This window comes from Schistocerca piceifrons, chromosome 6 (genome assembly GCF_021461385.2).
Source record: "Schistocerca piceifrons isolate TAMUIC-IGC-003096 chromosome 6, iqSchPice1.1, whole genome shotgun sequence".
In the NCBI taxonomy this organism is placed as follows: domain Eukaryota; kingdom Metazoa; phylum Arthropoda; class Insecta; order Orthoptera; family Acrididae; genus Schistocerca; species Schistocerca piceifrons.
In genome coordinates, this window is record NC_060143.1 from 581,667,165 (window position 1) to 581,685,732 (window position 18,568).

The 18,568-nt window shown below is 37.3% G+C and overlaps 1 protein-coding gene across 2 annotated transcripts in view; it reads left to right on the forward strand.

Annotated features, from left to right (window-relative positions):
- Positions 1–18,568, forward strand: part of LOC124803052 — a 594,138-nt gene that overhangs the window by 270,870 nt on the left and 304,700 nt on the right. For both annotated transcript variants that reach the window (XM_047264177.1, XM_047264178.1), the window contains exons 9-10: positions 7,680–7,806; positions 17,484–17,516. In XM_047264177.1, coding sequence (XP_047120133.1) covers positions 7,680–7,806; positions 17,484–17,516 — 160 coding nt within the window. The remainder of the gene's footprint in view (positions 1–7,679; positions 7,807–17,483; positions 17,517–18,568) is intronic.

Here is an 18,568-nt window from a genome sequence, read left to right on the forward strand (position 1 = left end):
GAAGACCATCGTGTTTGGCGCCGGCCGGAGTGGCCGAGCGGTTCTAGGTGCTACAGTCTGGAACCGCCTGACCGCTACGGTCGCAGGTTCGAATCCTGCCTCGGGCATGGATGTGTGTGATGTCCTTAGGTTAGTCAGGTTTAAGTAGTTCTAAGTTCTAGGGGACTGATGACCTCAGCTGTTAAGTCCCATAGAGCTCAGAACCATTCGAACCATGTGTCTGGCACATGGCTCTGGCGCATCGTCCTGGATCTGCAGCAGCAATCTGAGCAGCAGCTGACACAGCGATAGAACGAACTGTTACAAATCGGTTGCTCCGAGGACAGCTCCGAGCCAGACGCTCTGTAAGGTGCACTCCAGTAACCCGCTGTTTGCGACTTCAGCTCATGTGAGGGCAGGGTGGAGATCTGCTGTGTCTTCTGATGAAAGCCGGCTCGGCCTTGGTACCAGTGATGGCCGAGTGCTGGTTACGAGGAGGCCAGGTGAGGGCTTGCACCTGGTCTACCTGGCTGCCTGACGCACTGCGCCTGCGCACGGAGCCGTGGTCTGGTGCGCGATTTCGTGTGACCGCGGGAGCACTCTCGTGCTCATCCCGCGCACCCTCACCGCAAATTTGTACGTCAGACTGGTGATTCGACCTGTCGTGCTGCCAGTCACGGACAGCATTCCAGGGGGCGTTTTCCAACAGGATAACGCTCGCCCACGTATCGCTGTTCTAACCCTACATGCTCTACAGTGCGTCGACATGTTGCCTTGGTCTGTTCGATCATAGATCTGTCTCTTATCGAGCACGTATGGGACGACAGCTCTAGCGTCATCCACAACCAGCATTAACCGTCCATTTACTGACCGACCAGCTCCAACAGGCATGGAACTCCATCCGACAAACGGACATTCAGCACCTGTACAACACAATGTGTGGTGTGTGTACTGTAAGACCTTCGGTACACACACCATCAGTTTATTTGACTTGTCGCTCTAACGAAGTAATCGAGTGTCAGCAATATGTCTCGTGGTCTTATCGTGGCGTGTTTATCTTCTGCCGTTAGGTCAGATAATAGAAATGCCACTTGCACGCTTAGAGTTGCAGATTGACGGTGACCAACTTTAAACAGAACTTGATTAATTTTCACACACATTTATTAAAATAATAAAAAGTATAGACATTACGTAACTTGGTTCTGGATGCTGTTTACAATTGACAATCTGAAGTTCCTTTGGTCTTGGTACGTTAATCTTATTCTTACATATCTCTGATACTTAACAAAGTACAGGAATATGATAATCTTATTAGGCGAAGACTGAAACTTGACTACAGACTAATGCAGACTGACTAATCGGAGGTCTGTACACTCGTTATAATACCTCGAGCGTTCAGGTATCACTGCGCGAGTGTGATCCGCGAGGAGAAAATGTTCTATGTTAGCAGCAATATCATTGGTTGCGTTACATATTAATACTCGGATCGGCGGAAGCAGAATTTGGTCCGTCGCTAAGACAGCGCCATCTCGTAGTGTGGAGACGGACGAGAGCTGCACCTGCCCTGTTGTGCTTAGCGGGGCGCGCTCTAGTGGGGAAGTTGCGTACGCTCTGACTACGCGGAACTATGTACACAACACAGTGCATGCGCATTTGCATCCTTGTAGTCAACATTCTGGCGCTTGAATTAACGTGTGACCTCGCAAATTTTTTCACTTAAATATCTTACCTAGGAAAATGTGTTCCCTTAATCTGATTACTCTACATTATTTATTTTTTGATGTTGTGATTTGTTCCCATCAGTTTATACTCTGTTGTGAGATACTCTATTACTTTGTGGAAAGATGTAATAGACTTATTGCAAAATTCTTTGTATACGACTAACATTCCGTAATTTTTTCTTCGTAGCTGGCACAAATGGAACTTGTTGACAAATATCACAGGTATTTTGTCATGTTGGGTCACTTTACTGAAGTACCAGGAACGACATGCGTTTATATATAGCCATCTGTGTAACATGTACAGGAACAGTAGAAGCCATATTGCTTCCACATTGCGCAAGTGTACAATGAAACAGGCCAACAGCCTTGCCGCAGTGGTATCAGTGTTTCCCACCAGGTCGCCGAAGTCAAGGGCTGTCGGGCGGTGCTGGCAAGCGGGGTGCACTCAGCTCTTGTGAGGCAAGCTCAGCAGCTGCCTGGCTGACAGGTAGCGGCTCCGGCCTCGTAAATCGCTGTGCTGACCACGTGCATCTCCGTATCCTCATCCAGTGTCGCCTGTCGGCTGAGGGTGACACGACGGTCGGTTGATACCGTTCGGCCTTTCGAGGCTTGTCCGGACGGAGTTTTATACAAATAAATAGACGATACTTGTGATTAATAAAATGGTTCAAATGGCTCTGAGCACTATGGGACTTAACATCTGAGGTCATCAGTCCCCTAGAACCTAGAACTACTTACACCTAACTAACCAAAGGACAGCACACACATCCATGCCCGAGGCAGGATTCGAACCTGTGACCGTAGCAGCAGCGCGGTTCCAGACTGAAGCGCCTAGAACCGCTCGGTCACAGCGGCCGGCTGTGTGGTTAATACAGCACGGGAAACAAATCATAACGAAGTTATTTGCGTGAGTTTAGTTTCTACTCTAACTTGCTTTGTTGGTGAGAAGGAATAGAAGAAAGAAGAAGTTGTGTCATATCGACCCAGTGTGGGCAGTTAATGGCTATTGACACGCCTCGGTTTCGGTATTTCCTCTTTGTTTCCGACTTTTATTTCTGTGATGTAGTTTTTCGAGGTGCGACTATTTTTTTGTTACGAAGAGGCTCCTATTAATTCCACAGTACTAAAGGAATGGGGAGAGAAGCAGTGCTTTGGGCCCACGTTTTGAAAAATATTGTAATCCAGTCAGATTTTGAGAAAAAGATTCTTGTTTTTGCTGAGGTCTTCTGCTGGAGTCCGTGAATGTTTTAAAGTTTTCAGTTTGGCCTAACCAATAAACCTACAAACTCAAGTCGCAGTACTAGATACGAGTTTACACAATGAATGCCGTGTTCAGTATTTTCAGGTTAAAGACCCTATTTATACACCAGTATCTCTTTTAAAAGTTTCTTGTGAGTAAAATTCAACATCAGCTGATGAAATTTATATGTTTTAGTTTTTTGTGGTGGTCACGAACTATCCCCCTTGGTATTACATGTTGTTCTAATTGGGATGATATTTCTAAGGGTGTCCTAAAAAGATATTTTAAAGTTATTGATTCTACTTAAACATCAGGACGTCCTTAAAAAGTGTTGTCAACATACGTCAACAACAACTAACAATTATTGTTTCTTTTAAATTTCTTTTAGGGGGAAGCATAAAGCTCACCTCCTCCCCCCTGTACTCCCTTCTCCCTTTTCGAAATACACGTTATAGAAAATATTTTGATATTGCTAGTGTTAATATCCTTACATTCTAGCATCCCAACTTGAATAGTCTAGAGAATGCTTTGTAAGACCTTGCCAAGCCACAGAATGCGTACACTGATTATGTAGAGCGAATGGCATAATTGTTGAAGACACTGATCTCGTGTTTGGAAGACGTCATTGTTCCTAGTAATTAAGATTTATCTTTTCACGTTTTCCCTGAGTTCAGGTGGTATAATTCCCTACTAAAGGACACGGCTACATAAATTCATCCGTTCTTGTCCTATTCAAGCATATGGTACGTCCGTAGTGGTCTCACCGCAGGCGAGGCCTTAAACTCCGAACTCCCTTTCTTACTATAGTACATACATTCTTGTATAGCCTCTGTCAGAACATTTTTATGTTTGTGATTTTTGGATTTCGCTAAAAAAGTAATAAATAATGAAAAATAACCTTGTGGTTGCGTAAAAGAGTCCATTCAATGAAGTTCAGGGAATTCGTAACTGAAAATTTGCTTAATACTCTTTCGTTTTCTATTTTCTGAAAACTTATCGGAGAAACTGTAAGGGTGAGTGATTAAATGAACCTGGCTTATTGCTGTAGCTGTATTGGTATTGCATACTTGAGAAAGACACTGAACCGTTGGATGATTACAGTAAAGCGCAAGGTAATTCCAAAGAAGTCAGCGTGAGGTTCTACTACTCCACTAAAAACGCTACTGTAGCAACGTTAGTCTTAGAACACAATAATCGATAGATGTTATGAAGGAGGCTGAAAGAATGGTGTGTGAGTTGTATCAGATCTGACAATGAGCCCACCTTCCACAAAATTCATTAATTTTATTGTAGAGGTAATAGTTCGTGCTGTCTATTCCTTACTTTGCTTCTGGCCATTCTAATCGACACGTGTGTGCAGACCATAATGGAGGAGTGGTATTCTTTGTAATCTCTGAGTGGAGACGAACAGTTATAGGACCTTAATACTAGCAGTACCAACGAATCATCCATAACGTGCGCTACCAAGGGGAAGGAGGGGGCAACATGGGATGGTATTTCGTGCCTGCCCTAGGGCCCAGAACCTGGAAACGCCTTTTGGAACACTCAGAATGCCTACGCGTTTTAAGTGATTTGTGCTACCAGGCTGGGGTTACTTTATGGTGTACGATCATTGGAAAATAAATAAATAAATAAAAATGCAGATTTCGTCACTTGTTGTCGAATTTTACTCACAACATACTTTTTAAAAAGATAGTGAAGTCTAAGTAAGGTCTAATAATGAAAGTATTATGTACGACATTCATTGTGAAAAGTGACATCACAACTAAGATTCAGTATTTGGGTTACATTCCACTGAAAAATTTAAAATTTATAGAATCTGATAGCAGAATTCATGAAAAACTAAATACTTTTATTCAAAATAAAAAAAAATAACTGACTGAATTACCACATTTTCAAAATTTGGGCATTAAGCACTGCCCCTCCTCCCCACTCGGTATTTCAAGGGTTAAGGGGCAGGAGATTTCCTTACGATGTTAGAAAAGTACAGACGGATAGGAATTTCTTACGATTAGAAAATCAAAAGTTTACTTCTAAGACGAAACCATCACAACGTAAAAACTGAAGCAGACACACTGTTGCTTAATCTGCCTGTCTGTGCTAAGTACAGTATAACAAGCTGTGCCGTTATGTCATTGTTTAGTGCAGCTAGCGTCACGTTACAAGGCCACTTGTCGATTAGGCCTAGTGCCTGTTCTATTTGGACGAGTGCCGCCTACGAGGCAGTACGGGGAGCGATCTAGGATGGTGTGACGTGCGATCACACCGCTGCCAGTCCCCCTGGCGTACGAATGCGGATGCTTTCGCCGGCGCCGCTTCTTTGTTCCGGCAGCTCCGCATTTGGCCTCAAGCGGCTGAGTAGACCCAGTTCCAGACCTCCCTGCCCCAGAAAAATCCCAGGAGGTACCAGGAATCCAACCCGGCTCGTTTCGCACAGCAGGCAGTAACGCTGACCATTCGTATATGGAGGCCGTTACAAAATGTCCGCAGGAATGCTTGTCTTCCAAGTCAGCTCCATTACGACGAAAAGCAGAATCTGGATGTAGCAAATCGTGAGAAATGGGAAGTTCAAGTACCTTCACGGTCACTGGAAGAAAATTTGTCAGTGGTAGGATTGCAATGTATGACACGACTGAAATGGCACATGTAGTGTAAAAGATGGATTTCCAGTTGGATGCGTGATATATCCACGAGAGGGACAGTCAAGAAAAGTGCGTGTGTGCTTAGGAGGAATCTAATAATAGGACGTACACTTACCTTGCCTGTATCCTTTTCAACTGAGTTCGAACAATAAATGCAGCACACACCATATAAAAATATATGAATAATTATGTGAAACACAGCTATCTCTTTATTCACACGAATTAATGAGTGCGATCGACAGGGGATGTCAAATTTTCTCCATATTTGTTAGATTTCCAGTAGGTTTTCGACAGCGGACTTCACAAGCGTCTTCAAGTCACATTACTTTCCTATGGAGTATCGCCTCAGTTGTGTGACCTTGCTTCGTGATTTCCTGTCAGAAAGGTAAACAGTTCGTAGTAATAGTAGGAAAGTCATCGAGAAAGATGGAAGCAATATCTGACGTTCCTCAAGAAAGCGTCACAGACCCTATGCTGTTCCTGAAATGATTTAGACAAGATATCTGTATGGCGCGAAAAGTGGCAAGTAACACTAAGTAACGAAAAGTGTGAAGACACCAGCATTACTAGTAACAGAAATCCGCTAAATTTCCGTTACGCGATAAATCACACAAATCTTATGGCTGTAAATTGAATTAAATATTTAGGGATTACAGTTACGAAAAACTTAAACGGGGACGATCACGTGAATAATGTTGTGGGTAAACCGAACCAAAGACTGCGAAGTTGAACAGGTCTACTAAAGGGACTCCTTACGCCACGCCTGTCCACCCTCTTCTGGAGTATTACTGTTCGGTATGGGGCCGATATGAGATAGGACTGACGGAGGACGTTGAAAAAGTTCAAAGAACGGCAGCTCGTTTTGTATTATCGAGAAATACGGAGAGAGTGCCTCGGATATATATTACGTAACCTGGGGTGGAAATCATTAAAACAAAACGCATTTTTCGTTGTTGCGAGATCTCCTCGTGAAATCTGAATCAAAAACATTCTCCTCCCATTCTGAAAATATTTTATTGATAGTCACCTACATAGGGATACGTGATCATCATAGTAAAGTAAGAGAAATCAGAGCTAGCACAGGGAGATTTAAGAGCTCGTTTCCCCCGCGCCGTTCGAGAGTAGAATGGTAGAAAAATAGCTTGGAGGTGCCTCGATGAATCCTATTTGCCGGCAATCAATTGTAAAATGCAGATTAATCATGTTGATGTAGATGAGATACAATTGGATATGTGTTTTGAGCTGACTGCAATTTCATTAAGGAGGATTACACCAGACGCGTTTCATTTTTTTTATTTATAAAGCATCTTCCGTTGTTATTGGTGTTTCTTCAGGTATTGTGCTTCTTTCCTCCTTGCTAGCAACGTTTGACGTCGAAAGACTTCGATTCACATATGCACTTGACAGTTTTTGCCATTCTGCAGTATTTCTTGCGCTGAACTCTTGTAAACTGTTTCTCATGCTCGCCAGTGCAAAGATGCCTTATAAATAAAAGCGAAACGCGTCTGCTATTATTCTTCTCAATTAAATTGCAGTCAGCTCAAGACGGATAACCAATAGTAACCGATTTTAACAGCTGCTGCGAAAGATGGTAATGCAAATAAACGTATTACTTGAAAGCCATTTAAATATTTTTAAGTAGCTAGTTACTTCTATGCAAATGTTCGCCCACAGTAAAGAAACAATTAATACGGATGAACGACCTAAATATGTATTTGAAAGCACTGTTGCTTTTAGTCAGATATTGCATTTCTGTGAATAAACTTTAGAGCTGACCGTTTTCCCTCTTCTTTGCGACAAAGTTAAATTTACTAGAGGTATCTGAGATGTTCCTTATTTACTCTGTCTTTCAGTAATTTCTAAAACTTTTAAACTCCGTATGTTTAACTTTTTCACAGCAGTTCTTGACGAACACTCTGAATGCGTGATCTTAGCAATACTTACCTTGCTTCTTTTTCTTTATTTCAACATCCTATGTTTCTATATCTAGAATATTATTTGATCTATGTTAAATTTAATAGGTACTTTCATTTATAGTTATCATTTTCAAATTTTGTGTTATCGATGTTTAAACAAGATCCTGTTTTATATTAATAGCGCCATGATGGGAAATGGAAAAGAGAAATTTTTCGAGTTCCGTTTCATCAGAATGCTGAGAGACTAGAGTTCAAGTTCCAAGGAAAAGGTACAAAGGTTTACAATCTTGGAAGATGCACTAACATTGGTAGGTACTTGGTATGTCATTCCAATGATAGAAATATTTGCTTAAAAACATATATTAGTTGTAAGTAACTGTGTCTCAATTTGGAAAATTGATATGGGGAGTACAGAAACTAATAAATATAGTCAGACTCCCAGGTTGGTGGAAGCCCTTTTGTCTGACACCCTTTAGGTTCTTTGCGTGGTCAGTGTGGCTGCCCGTTTGATGAGGTGGCATCGGATGTGGTACCACGACGTGGTGGGGGTCCAATTCCAAAGCTTTCCACCTCGAAAACATCTGAAGTGGTCTTTGTGAGTCAAGCACGGGACATGCTCGTCAGTGGCCAGAGATGCTGACCACCGGACTACAGGGGCGGCCTAGCGACGCACAAGAGTCAGTATCTGCCTCATTACTCGAATGAGCCTTAATGTTTGATTAATCTCCTGCAGCTACAGTTTCGAATAATTAATAAATTTACTTATCGTTGTTTTAGTTCGTTAAACACAAAATTCGTTGTAAATATCGCTTAAATCGAAATAATTATTGGCGTGTAAAATCCTTTGAAGAATGACATTAGAATTTACAGCTTCCAAGATTAAACTGTTCAAGAGTTTTGATGTTCCAAAAAAATGAAACCAGCGGAAAAGTGCTGGCCTCATAGCGCAAAAAAAGGTGATCTGCTCCTCTTTAAAAGATTCTGACAGAAGAGAGGGGAACCAGCCGCCTACACCCTCATTCCGTATTCCTCACGAAAACGTTGGGAGCACAGTCGTATTCTCTTTCACACAATCTCTCTGTCTCCCTGTGTAGCTAAGCCTTGATACTCAGCATCTCTGTAACTGGCACCGCCTGCACGTATCGTTCTCCTGCTATCTCCATTTTCCCTCACTGATTTACTGTACATCCACCCCGCTGCCGCTCACTACCCCTCTCTCACTTACGCTGCCGACTTTTGTCTTCTTTTCTCAATGCCACTGTCTCCACCGTACCTCGGAGGCTCTCAGAAATCCTTGGGGGTTCCAACTCATTTTTTTCCTGGTCCAAAATTTCCCCAATAGCTATGCATTCAAAGTTGTCGGTCTGGGAGGGCACAGACCAACCCCCCCCCCCCCCCCGCCCCACCCCTCCGCCAACACAATGATGAGTCTCCACTCATCTGTATTTTTCGTTTATACTGTCTTCTCTCATTTTCCTCCCACTCCTTCTATCTACAAGCATCTCTCTTTCTCTTTTATTGTCACTGTCCTCTTGGGCTTCCACTATCTCTGTTTTCATCCATTGCTCTTTCGCTGCCACTTTCTCTATCACTGCCTCCTCTCTCCTTCACCCTCAGCAGCACTGAATCCTCCCTATTTCATCGTCACTGCCTCTCCGCTACTGTCTGGGAAACAAAGCGCGAATACGATCGCATGTGAAAATGTTTGACGAGGTAGGCGGAATGAGGATGGAGGCAGCTTGTACTTTACTCTTCTGTTAGTCTTTTAAAGGCGAACACATTCACCCTTTTGTGCTCCGACAGGAGCATTTTTCCGTTGTTTCCCTTCTTTTCCCTGCTACGTCAGCATGTTTTCCTTATATAAAAGGAATTCTCTAGGCCGCTTACTTATGTATTACAACACACTTATATACCGTCACACATATAAACAACAAATAAGTAAGCATAATATGAGGTTAAAACAAAACTGTTTACTTCTAATTTTGTCCGAAAGAACAGAGACCAAGCGCAGTCTGCAGCTGTGTCACACGTTATGCAAACTGAAGGAACAGGGTAGAGAAAGGAAAGGAGAGGAAGGGGAAAGAACTAATTATATCAGCTGCATTGGCACTTTATGCGTAATCAGCGGGGACGAGTGAAAATTTCTGCTGCATCAGGATTTGAACCTTGGATCTCCTACATACTAAGCCACTCACGTTAACTGTTTCCCCATCTGAACACGGTGTTTACTACACATGCGCAGAATATCTCTGCATGCTCCCCAGCTAAACCCCACTTAGCACCACCTAAACGCAGTTCCCGCCCATGTTCTCTGTGCTCGCTGATTTTAGGGTCGCGCTGGAGGTCGAACGTAAATGTGTGTGCACGTTGCACGTGTAGGATTCATTGCCCAGCATGGAAGATAAGTTACACGAATGCGTGATGTCTGTATTTCCGATTGTGGAAGACGTGGACCCGGACTGCAGGTAGGTGGCTACGGGTGGGAGTGCGAGTCAGCCGAAGAGCGAGCCGAGGTAGTCTGTGGATTGCAATGAACAGTGCATCCGAGCTGCGCAGTGGTTAACAGACTGCCTAGTAAACAGGAGCTCTCGGGTTCGAGTCCTGCTCTGGCACACGTTTCCACTCGTCGCCGCTGATTACGCACTAATTGTTGCTGCACCTGATGGCATTAGCTCCTGCTCTTTCCTTTCCTTTCTCCCCCTCCACTTTCAATTGACATAATATTGTGTTGTTGATCTTCCGTCGCGTCATGACGTCACGATGGCCGATCCGTATAATTTGTTTGTGAAACCTCGCGAAGTGTATAATAATGACCCAGATGACGATGTTTGCTGTCTAAATTACAGGAACTTTTTTCTTCTAATTCTTCGCCATAGTCAACAACATGTAGTAATCCATCAAAATCCTGAAACTCTCATGACAGAAGCTACCCTTAAGCGTTCCATGGTAAATGCTTCGTTAGGTAATATTAAAATGAAATACTAGCCATTAATAAGGTCATCCTAAAACATATGCGTATCCCAATAATGCTAAAGATAATTTTCTCCACTACCACCATCATGATTGTTATTTATGAGAGCAAATAACTTTCCTAATGATTCCATTATTTTAGGCACAGCAATATTTTCACAAAAATACCGATTCAAATACAGCTTTTTTAGTAATATGATTTCTCTATAAGTGGGTTTGACAACAAACTCAAATGAATTCAGATCCACACTGCTACTTTCGCAGCATATCAGCACAACCCAACTCAGTGCATAACACAAATACTCGGTTAACTTAAGTTACAACAATGTGAACAAACCGTAATTCTCGGAAAATTCTGTTGGTAAAATTAAGAGAACTTGTTGAGAACTGGTTGTGATAGTTAAAGTATCATGATGTTCACTGTGAATTAATGATTTTAGTAGTATACAGCAGTATTCACAGAGATTTCTTAGGCATATCTGCCAGTACTCTCTGTGCTAGGAAGACCTTGAATTCAGCAATATCATAATGATTTCTTAATTTTCCCATGATTGGCAAACATACAACAATAAAGATGCAACTGAAAGACGTAAAAAAAGAAAAAATATTGAAAACTGTTTATGTCACAAATTTGTTCGATAATAATGCCAAATATAATATTGATGATAATGTAAGAATAAGTATATTTAAAGTAACATTCGAAAAAGAATATCCAACAACATTGTCGACAGAAATTTTGAAATTGGACACGTTATTCATTGCAATCCATCATATATACACTGAAATAATTAAGTGGTGAAGAAAGAAGAGGAAATTTTTATGAACAAGAACTATTAAAAACGAATTATCCAGATGTTTGTCTTGTAAAAGTTTTTAAGAAGAAAGGTACTATAGAATATGTTCAATGGTTATGTTTTGATAATTCAAACAATAGTTGAATAAATAAAAGTAAAGTACTTTTTTAAAATGTTAATAAAAAGGTTTATATTTAAATGGAGCTAGTTGGTGGAAATTGAAAAACGTCTGGTATTGAATATGATATTCATTATGCTTAATGCTTTATTGTAGAAGATCAAGTATATTTTGATATTCAAATAAACGTAGCAAAAGTGATTCAGTGTCAAAATTATTTGAAAATTTCTAATTTGAATATTTGGAGTCAACTGGTGTTAATTAATTTTGTTTATCAGCTGTATATAAAAATTGTGATAGACTTATTTATAATTCAATTTTGAAAAAAATACTTAGAAATTTAGTTCTATATTTTAAGAAACGTTTGCTAGATTAGTTATATCATCATATTCACATGAATAACTAATCGAAGTATTGCAATCATTTCGAAAACTAGTAATTCTTAAAGTTTCTTTCATTTGTTGATATGAATTTTCTGAATCTGGTACATAATTAACTTTAAAATATTCTTCTCAATTTGAATATCTATTTGTGATAATATTTATTTGTTTTTAACAGTTTTGAATTGTGTTCGAATATCATATTAAAAGTCATAATAATTATATAATATAAAATATTAGTAATAGCTCTTAAATATTCATCAGTTATTTGAGGAAAACATGTGGTAATAAACTATTTATTTCTGCATTTTTATCACGTACAATTTGTACAGTTCTGTCAAATATTTCATCTGATTTTTTAATATAGTCACCCTTGGTTTTATTTAGCTCTGTTAAATAATTTATTTGACCTTCATAGATTTGATTTACATTAATCTTTAGTTTATATTCGCCATGTTTTCGAACTGAAGGTAAAACTTATTCATAAATCCAGTCTAGAAAAATTTCTGCAAAAGACATTTTTGATTTTATAATAAAGGAATATGAACCAGGTGTATTTATAAAAATTCTATGCTAATGTAAGTGTAAATGAGAACTACCACTTATTTCTTTATACATTTTATATATTTACTTTCAACAATGTCTTTTAAAACCTCTCTAATTAACATATTCCAAAATATCACAAATATCTTTTGCTTTAAACTGTGGATTTTTCATCAATATTTTTAACACTTGTTTATAATTTTAAATAAGGTTGTAATTTGTTAGATCTGAAAACGACTCCTTTCATATATAATAAAATTTAGATTTTTATTTTTCAAATAATATTAACTTTTTTCTTCATAAATGGGAAGTAAATAAAAAGTGATACTCAATATTGCAAACAATGAAAAGAAATTCATAAAGAAATCAAAATTACAAGTAAGAACAGACTTTGAAGAGTGGGTTGTATTTACTGTATAGAAAAGAAACAAATAAAATACAGAGAAAATAATTGAGAACATATAAAAGAGCTTATTCATAACTGGAATAAAAAGTATTTACTTGTGAAAATTTAAAAAAGAAATTAAAAAGTCTTCTAAATATATTCATAACTGTAACTACTAACGTAATAAAAGAAAGAGAAATTGCTTTAAATTATCAAAAACCTAAGGAAAGGTATGATCAAAAATTTCACTGCTTTTATGGAAAAATTGTTCGTAAAATATATCTAAAAACAGATCACAGATTACCACATCATGGACGAATATTAAAAACTTAGTCATTTTTTTATTTCATTATTTGTTTTGGTTAATGTCGTATGCAACTGTGTAGTTCACTAAGAAATCACTATCTTTCATCTCGTTTTTCGGGTTACCATTAGCACAACTGTTTAATTCATGTAGAAACTCATTGTTATCATCTATTGTTTTATTTGTCTTTAATTTAAAATCACCATATATTTTCATCTAGTAATGTAATAGTGTATCATCCTCAGAACTTAACACAATTTTACTACTTTTAACTATGTTCAGTTCATGTTAGAATGTCTAATACTAAGTTACTTTCTTACAACAGATTTTTTTAACTCCTTTATATTTTTCATATTCTTTGCCTTCAACTGTGTAAGCTTACATTTTTGCTCTGAAACCAACATGCTGTAACATCTTTTTTCCACAATTTTTATATTTAATTGTTGCTAAAATTTTCGTATTTATATCTCGATTCAATAAATATTATCTTTTGAATAATCACTTTTCTCAAATTCTGTTATCATACACTTTTATTTTTGGAATACCTAAAATATTCATTTCAATTTATCTAGGTTTATTGAATTTTATTATTGTTTTTTGATATGGGCTGCAACTAGATTTTCTGAAAAAACAGTAGTATAATCTTAATTTGGTTTGAAATGCACTTTGTATATTCTTTTCGATCTGTTAGTATATGATTTTTTGTTTATTTTAATATTTTTTCCATACATTGAATTATTCTTCAACTTAAAAATATTTTTTCAAATTCTTTATTCCATTTTTTCTCATTTCTTTATTAAAATCAATGTATTCTTCAACCAGTCTGATTGTTCAATTGATAAGCCACTATGAATTTCCATTAATTTTAATCCATGTTTTAAACCTTGTTTAAGATTTGTATAATGTAATACGGATTTTTCTTTATTATTTAATGTTGTTAATGATTTATCTCCTCCATCTGGTGCTATCGGTAAACCTTTGTGTAAATCATGTAATTTTTTGGACACTCTAAATCGACTTCTAAAATATAACTATATTTAATGTCATTTGATATTGTAAGTAATTTTTTCTTAATTAAAATATTTTGTTTCTAACCATCTGAAATCTGTAAATGGTAAAAATTGAGACATTGCATAACTGTATGAATTATTTGCATCTAAATTCCAATATAATATGATCGTTTTTCTTGCTGAATGATTTTCGTATAGCTATTATTTGATTTAGCATATCTTTTAATACTTTGAGAATACCACCTCCTTTTCCAAGAAATAAAACCAAATCATAATTGTTTTAAATATCTAATTCAACTTTTGTCATTTTTAACACAAAATCGCTAGATAAACCAGGTGCTGTAAAATATGAAGATGGATAGAGTTTGTTAGATTTAATACATTAATACACTAATTTAATAACCCTATAATTTTCAGAAATATCTGTAAGATTTAAAACCCCAGGTTCATTGTATAAGTTTGTAAATTCATCTAAATTTTTAATGTAAAATTTTCTCGATCTGAATTTCCATGTGACAGTAGATCACGTTAATTGAATCTGGAATAAAAATATTATTTTTAGGTAATTTAATTTCTATTAACTTTTCTTCACAATTCATATATTCATTAGGATAAACTCCTTTCTTAATCATTAAATCTAATTGTTTACGTTTAAAATATTTTGCTGTTACCTTAAATTGTTCTAATGTAAGATTAGAAAGTAATCTATCAAAATGTGACACTATAAACTTAAATGTGTCAAAAAATTTTAATGTTTATCCTTCCTCAACCTTTTTACTAAAAGAGATATATTTTTGTTCATTATTTGGAATAGTGTTGATATCTTGATTATCTATTGCTAATTCTTTGTTATACTATGTACACCATAACTTGCTATATTATGAACACAAACTGGAAGAAACGTAGGATATTGATGAGCACTTTCTCGATATTTTCCTGTTAAATGACTATGATCACTTATCTGTTTTTTCTCCTTTAGCAAATTCCATTCACAAATAAAACAAGTTTTTCTAAAATTCAATTTATATTTATTTGATATTATCATTAGAATTATTTGTTCATATATTTCATCAGTTTCTCTAGATATTTATTTTGACAATTCGACGAATTTTTTTGCTGCATCTTTGCCAGTATTCATAACATGATTGTTATAATTACCATTAGAATATGTAATATAATAACTAAATGAAAATGGAAAATATTTTAGATGTTTATTAACTTCATATAAAGTTGATTATACTCAATAAAGGAAGTATTTTTGATTTGTATTTTTTACATTAATTGCAGATTTTTGTCTTCACTTTTTTGGTAACTCGATATAAGTAGAACAATAAATTGTATTGTGTCTCTTAATACTTAATTCTGAAATATTTATACAAAATAAAGATAAACCAAATTTGTTTCTTTGCCTTTCTTCCATTTAAGTTAATAGTTTATATCTTGATTTGTGATAATACTCTTCAAAATCATTTGTCCTAATAAAACTTTATACTTGTTTTAAAATCAAATTCTTGTATCTGACCTTGTCTTTTAAAATTACAAAAATATTTTATGATACCCTTAACCGCCTTTTTTCTATTAAAATATTCTTAAATTTAGTGATTACATTTCTTTAATTTGATTAAAAAATTCTTGTCGTTCAACAATATTATCATTGTGATTCTTGAGTTTCTCCCAGCGTATTTGATAGTCAAAATATCCACGGGTGTGCTGCCGGTCTACAGTGTCCAACGGGCACAATATTTCGGCGATCATACATGTCGCCATCATCAGGTGAACTGACGGACTGAGCTCCTGTGAACGTCTTCTCAGACGCCGTCGCAATCTGTTCCACCGCGCGACCATGGCGCGGGGCGCGGACGGCGGAGGGAGCGCGGTTCGGGCGGAGGGTATTTAAATCGGCCGCCGCCGCGACCGAACCCAGTTCCCTCTGAGCAGCCATAGTGTACAGATCTCCGTGCCGGCACGTTCACAGGAGCTCAGTCCGTCAGTTCACCTGATGATGGCGACATGTATGATCGCCGAAATATTGTGCCCGTTGGACACTGTAGACCGGCAGCACACCCGTGGATATTTTGAATATTATCATTATTATTAATTTCTAATGTTATTATTCTCAATGTAGGAGCAGAAGTTTTTCTATTAATTTGTTTAGGTGATTTAAAAAAATCGTCATCATCTAGAAAACTGTAACCTGAAAAATTTCTCAGGTAGTGTTTTCCTCAAATTTCTTGATATATGTCCACTAGAATCTTTTGAAAATAATTCTCAGTATCAATATTAAAAATATTACCTTCAGATCTGTTTATAAGATCGAATAATTGTTGTTTATTAAGTTTACTATAATTTTTTTTTAATTTTTAGTTTTACAGAGTTGACAAAGTTCTTTTAATGGTTTGTTTTTAAATGGTTAACATTATTTTTAATATTGTTGTCAGATCTCTCAATAGGAGTTATTAATTGTTGTTTATTAAGTTTGGAATAATTTTTTAACTTTCTTGTTTTAAAGACTTGATGAAGTTCTTTTAAAGGTTTTTTATTCAAATCGTTATTGTTATTATTAATATTGTTAACAGGATTTAGAATAAGATCGATTAATTTTTCTTTATTAAGTGTTTTTAATTTCTTTATTAAGTTGTAGCAGAATTGGAACAGATGATCATTGATATAATATTTATATATTTCACTTTGGGGCACTTGGAACTTCAATGATTCACTGTTTGAACTCACCATCTAGTCACATTTACAAAGAATAAATAAAACAATTATCTGTGTCTGTCTGTTCTATTATCCCCACAAGGCGTTTTGAGGGCTCATTGCCTCACCTTAACTACGCCACAACTTTGTTTGCTGGATGTGCTTCATTACATTGCTCCAACAGACAGAATTTTGAGGCTGGTTATAAATATGTATTTTCATCATACTTAGCACACTTGTGCTGTTTCGTGTGTGTGCTATTTACTGAAGAAAATGTATATTTATAATGACCCACATGGTTCATTCTGCTGGAAAATCTTCAAAATGAAATTAAAATTAAACACCTGGCAACTTTCAGCAAACAAACAAAAAAATTTGCCAATAATGTACCTGAAAATAACAGTGCAAGCTGTCAAAAGATGCTGCGGGAGAAAATTATAGCGACACAGGTAATTGTTTTAATGTATCTGTTATATCATAAACAATAACAGTTTCCTAGCTGCACTATAAAACGAAGAACATAAAGTGTTATCATGCTTCCAATTCTATTTTCTGAAGTCAAATTTCACCCCATTAACTTTTGCTTTCTTCGCCTGAAAACTATCTCTAAACATTGGCATGCAATAGTGATCAGTGAATGAAAGTAAAAAACTTCCACAACACTTCTCGTAAGCAGATGCACTATTAGAGATATACGCTATAATTCCTCAGGAAATAAGTTCTGTAACTTGAAGTAGGTTCTGTTACACATATGTTAATACATTTCAGTTTTCCTTCTTTCCAGAATACCACGCTCTTGGCGCCCAGATGTATGTTGGTGAGTAGTTTTTCTCTGAAAAATTAATATTACGAGTGTTACTCCATAGGTCATGAAATGACTTGGCTTTTTAAGGAACTCATGACTGGTCACACTGGTAACACACAGCCAGCACCACACCAGACCGAAATTTGTCTCAGATATCCCAAATAAGATGCCGAAGTCCTCCTGTATGTTGTAAATCCAAAATCTGATGAATATAATGCTTCAGTGATAACGTCATACTGATAAATTTTACATTCAGTAATCTCGTTTTTGAATAAGTTGTATGACACGATTCTGTAGGCTGGCTATACACTACAAGAACAAATTGTACACCGGGAAAGATGACATTGATTGTGATCTGATGACGGCATATGTCAGCTGGGGGATAGTAGATAAGAACTGATAATAGGTTCAACGACGTCCATCAAAAGACAGTGTGGTGGCATTGCTACCGGAGCACCATATGTGATTGATTACCCTATATTAGGGAATGCTCATACTCTTAGGACTCAGTGTGGTGCAAATGTGTAAGCAAGTGGGCAATCGTGTCACGGGCGAACTCGTGTTTCCTACAGCCAACCGAATGAGTTGAAAAGGGGTCAAGTTGTGAGCGTCCGAGTGGCGGGATCGTTCTTTCGGACAATTGACTCACACGTTGGACGTGCTGCGTCATTGTGCAACAATGCTGGTATCACCTGAACATTCTCACACCCGTAGACGAGGTTCTGGACGTCCACGCAGCAAAGACACCTGCCAGGGTCGTCGCAATGTAAGCGCAGCAGTGGCAGATCGTACAGCTACCAAAGCACAGGTAAGACGTCTTGTGAGCACAGTTGCGTCAGCACTAACTGTCTCTTCTACATGTACATACATACTTGCATGTACACGTAGTATGCATTTGTCCATTCACTGTGTTCTATAGATACCTACATAAGGAAAGACACTTCACGAATGTGAAACCAGTTGAATTACACATTAAGGAGAGCAACTCTATCTAAGGAGGAATGATATTAATTTTCTTTACCTAGGCATTCCCTGTTTCTTACTTTTTGCTGTACTGTGGTACA